At 38.6% G+C, this 4016-nt stretch overlaps 1 protein-coding gene across 1 annotated transcript; it reads right to left on the reverse strand.

Moving 5' to 3' along the window:
- Positions 1–1242: 1242 nt before the first annotated feature.
- LOC118412589 (somatostatin receptor type 5-like) lies at positions 1243–2657 on the reverse strand. Its single transcript, XM_035815542.1, has one exon. The coding sequence runs from the start codon at positions 2623–2625 to the stop codon at positions 1420–1422; it is 1206 nt and encodes a 401-aa protein (XP_035671435.1). The 5' UTR covers positions 2626–2657; the 3' UTR covers positions 1243–1419.
- Positions 2658–4016: the final 1359 nt, after the last annotated feature.

Raw genomic sequence — 4016 nt, forward strand, 5'->3', positions numbered from 1 at the left:
GCCTCAACTGCAGGAAAGAATATTTGACATATTGCCATTGGTAATACTTGAGTTCATCATACCTTCGTAAATTTACACTATTACTTTTTTGAGTAAAACCATCTTATCTATCATGCATTTTCTCATTTCCATAAATTGGCCTTGTTGATCTTCCTCAAGTTCTTCAAAGTTCAAAATCGTATCTTATAACAAAAGGCTATTTTAGTTTTTGCTTATCAAATATGTAGGTGTGACACTAATTTGCTTAATTTGTAAAATGTTCACCTTTACCTATCCTTATCATGCTGTTAGTATGAAACCTCGAAAATCATTTGCCATCATGATCAATTACAGTAATGTCGCATTAATCATTCAAATGAAGTGACATAATCGATATCGATGAACATTCCTCTTCCCAAGTTACATATGTAATAAATTTGAGAGTCCCATATTTGCATTATGGTACTGGTCATGCAAGTGTGCACATGAGTACAGGACTACATGTATAGAGATAGCATGTATGCAAATATTGCATACAATAATTCATATGGGGTAACGATTATATTGGTATGGATAACTAATCAATGAACATTTTTCATTGTATTAGTAGACCAAAGAAAGGAGTTCGTTGAAAAAAAAAACATGTCATGGAAAATTGAAGACTTAAATAATGCTGTTGTTGTTGTTGTTTATGTTATGTAATCCTTTTTTTAACGAGACTTCCTTAAAAAATGTTTTGATTTTTTTTTTAATCTGCAGCTTCTATTTTATTCTAAAAAAGTCCCAGATGCAGCGAATTAATTTGGTGTGGCCTGAAAAGTCTCATTAATTTCTCTGTGCCTACAACACTAATCAACCGAGCAGTGACTATACACAAGGGTATTGCTAATAAGAACCAGCATTTTAAAAAGACCAGAGCTGCTTTATTCATGATTAATATTTCCCACCACAAAAAGAAAAGCAAACAGTTACAGATGACGTTCCTATATGTACTATGCTACATTGGTTGCATGCATGCGTTGAATTTTAAGCATTGCAGTAAAACGAGAGCAAAATTACATCTCTCCAGCTTGAAAAAAAATGACAAAGATAACATTTATATATTCATTCTTTATGATTCGTAAGTGATCAATTAAATGGCTAGCGATCCTGTAAGAATATGTCCTACTATACCAAGAGCAAAGAAACCTGTCGCCATATTTGCTACGAGCTAATACAGGTATTTTTGTGTTTTTGTATAAAAATCAATCATAATTCGATGCAACACTTGTTCTCGATAATCACAGATACCTTTGACATCTAAGATTATGCCTACTCTTGTTTGTGCTCTTACAATCAGAGTATTTGCAGAATTCATTTACAAAACATTTACAAAAAATGACAGCTTACTCTACTGCGATTCAGTTGTATTACAAACACTTTACAAGTAAAGCATCGATATCAAATACTACCAACTGTCTTTTTAGAAGTATTGTTTTCGACCGAGATTCGTCTACTTGCACTAATAGGCATATTACACATGGATGGTGATAAAAAGTTAGTTTCCTGTATATCTAGGTCTCCATTTATAATCGGATTTGCTGGACGTGACCGTCGTCTTCCAAAAAATGAACTTATTTCCGGGCTGTGTCCGATGGTAGGCGTGCGTGTAGCTTGCAAAGCAATCGAAACATGCGACCGTTTGGTTCCCCTTCTTGTAAACTTCCTCAGGGCAATGTGTCTATGTAGACTTCTGCGAATTGTATCCCTCATATACTGTCGGCACTGCTTGTTAAGTATGATGGATATCACAGGATTGAAAACACTGTTGCTATAACTTAGTATCACCGCACTATAAGGAATCCAGCTGTTTTCTGGTGTCATGAGAAATTGTTGAGTCATGTTTAGAATCTGGAATATATAGAAAGGCAGCCAGGACAGAGCGAACAATATAACCATGCCGTATACAACACAGCTCAGAGTAAGCTGCTTTTGCATCCGTCGACCGTATCTGTTACCAACAGATGACCTGTACACACAAACGAGGACTATACTACATACCAATACAACTATAAATGGAAGGACAAAGCCAACGAATGTACTGTACAGAACAAAGCTTACTGCCCATATTTCAATGGGTTCAGGCCAATATATGTTACAAAATGTTTGTCCTGTAGAAGGAATGGTCTCTGTTGTGGCAAATGCAATGACTGGTGACGAGACAGCGAGTCCTAAAACCCACATGAAGCCGTTGATCACTGCGGAAGTTTTAACTGTCCGGCATCTTCGAGATTTCAGCGGCAATGCCGCGGCGATGCAGCGGTCAGCGCTCATGGCTGTCAGGCAGAAGATGCTGGTGAACATCGTCGTCGTGTCCGAGGAGAGGACGATTTTGCATACGATGTGTCCGAACGGCCACGTTTCTTTATAAATGTTCGTCGCAAAGAACGGGATCCCAATAAGAAATAGCTGATCGGCTATGGCTAGATTCAACAGGTAAATGTTCGGTATTGTTCGGAGACGACGACTCGTCAGGATAGTACTGATAAGGATGATATTCATGACTAAGCCCACAGTGCAGATGGCTGCGTAAGTTCCAGTTAGGACGTCTTTGATGTTTTCCGTCGGACCTGCCATCTGAACGGTCGTGTTGTTAAATGCCTCCATGTTCTTTCCAGGGAGAATCGGTGATAGATTCACTTTTGTCTAAGGTAAATTGTAAACACGTATCAGTATATCTATCTTGATTTAGCTAGTAGGTTTATCAATGCAACAGGTAATCTGATAACTGTTAAAAGTATAATGCCATTTCAAAATCTGATAAGTAGAACCAAATGACGATTTCACTCTGTACAGTAACCTACAATAAAGGTGATGAATCTGGCGATTGTGTTTGATTCCCGAGTAATGCGATGATGAGCTTCTCTACAGGATAATAACAATTAGGAGTACCAAAGTATCAAAATAACCGCACAGACTAATGCAGAAGGGAAAAAAACAGTTACTTACCAGCGTTTCTGCCGTGCCAGATGGAAACTTACCCAGAGAGGTTTCCTTCTTCAATGCGCTCGCTTCGGCTCTGACGCCAACGGGCTGATTTAGTTCTAAAGAAAAGCTAACCCCGCAATGGCAGTCACTATATCAAAAGCCGATGTCGGAAGCTGATAAGACTGACATGTACTCGGTGGTGAGTGTGCAACATTTGATGTTTATGCGCATGAGAAGTGCTGCTCGTCCATATTCCCTATCGTGTCGTTCTGTGTGTGCGGCAATTGGTACCTGCACCCTGAATGTCCTCACCGCAGCACATCGTGTTTCTTAGTCACAAGGTCCCTCTCTGGAGGTTAATTAAGACGCTCACGCATCGTTGTCATTTACGTTAAGATTTATGGCAGCTTTTATCATGCCAAGAAAAAAGCCCAACAGGCAGTGAAATGACATAAAGAAGACCCTATGAGAACCCCTGGTATTTCATATTGCTATCAAATTGCTTCTGGCTTTCCAAGCCGGGAGCCGCAAGTCCCTGAAAAGGATCATGACGCCTTTGGTGGTTCATATTCAAAGCTGATGACTTCAAACGACAGTAATGTAGAGCTCTACCTTCTGGTCCGTCCAAAAAACACAATACAAGTGTTGGGATGTTTTTGTGAATGTGTCTCTCTACAAGGTGTCGTATACGTAGCAGGTGAAGAAACATATATTTTTGTAATGTTTATACATCGAAGTACGTTATTTCCGATGTATTTTTAATGGCTTGTTTTGATATTGGAATGAGGTAATAACCCTTGTGATGCGGCTGTGACTCACTGTGTGAAAAACAAAAGCAAAGACTACCACTGATTCATGCGTACACTGATTCCTCTTTACATTCTAAATGTCGCCTTCGAAGCTTGTTTATATTATATTGGGTACTTCTTTAAACTATTCTAAAAGCCCTGTAATGGCTTACAATAAATAATTCACACCTTGCTTTGATTTATGGAGTCTGATTGCAAAATTTCACTGCGTGAAATTGAAACATACATAAAGTCGCATTTTGTGCATTCAATTTTTCACTA

The sequence above is a fragment of the Branchiostoma floridae genome, chromosome 3 (assembly GCF_000003815.2).
Source record: "Branchiostoma floridae strain S238N-H82 chromosome 3, Bfl_VNyyK, whole genome shotgun sequence".
In the NCBI taxonomy this organism is placed as follows: domain Eukaryota; kingdom Metazoa; phylum Chordata; class Leptocardii; order Amphioxiformes; family Branchiostomatidae; genus Branchiostoma; species Branchiostoma floridae.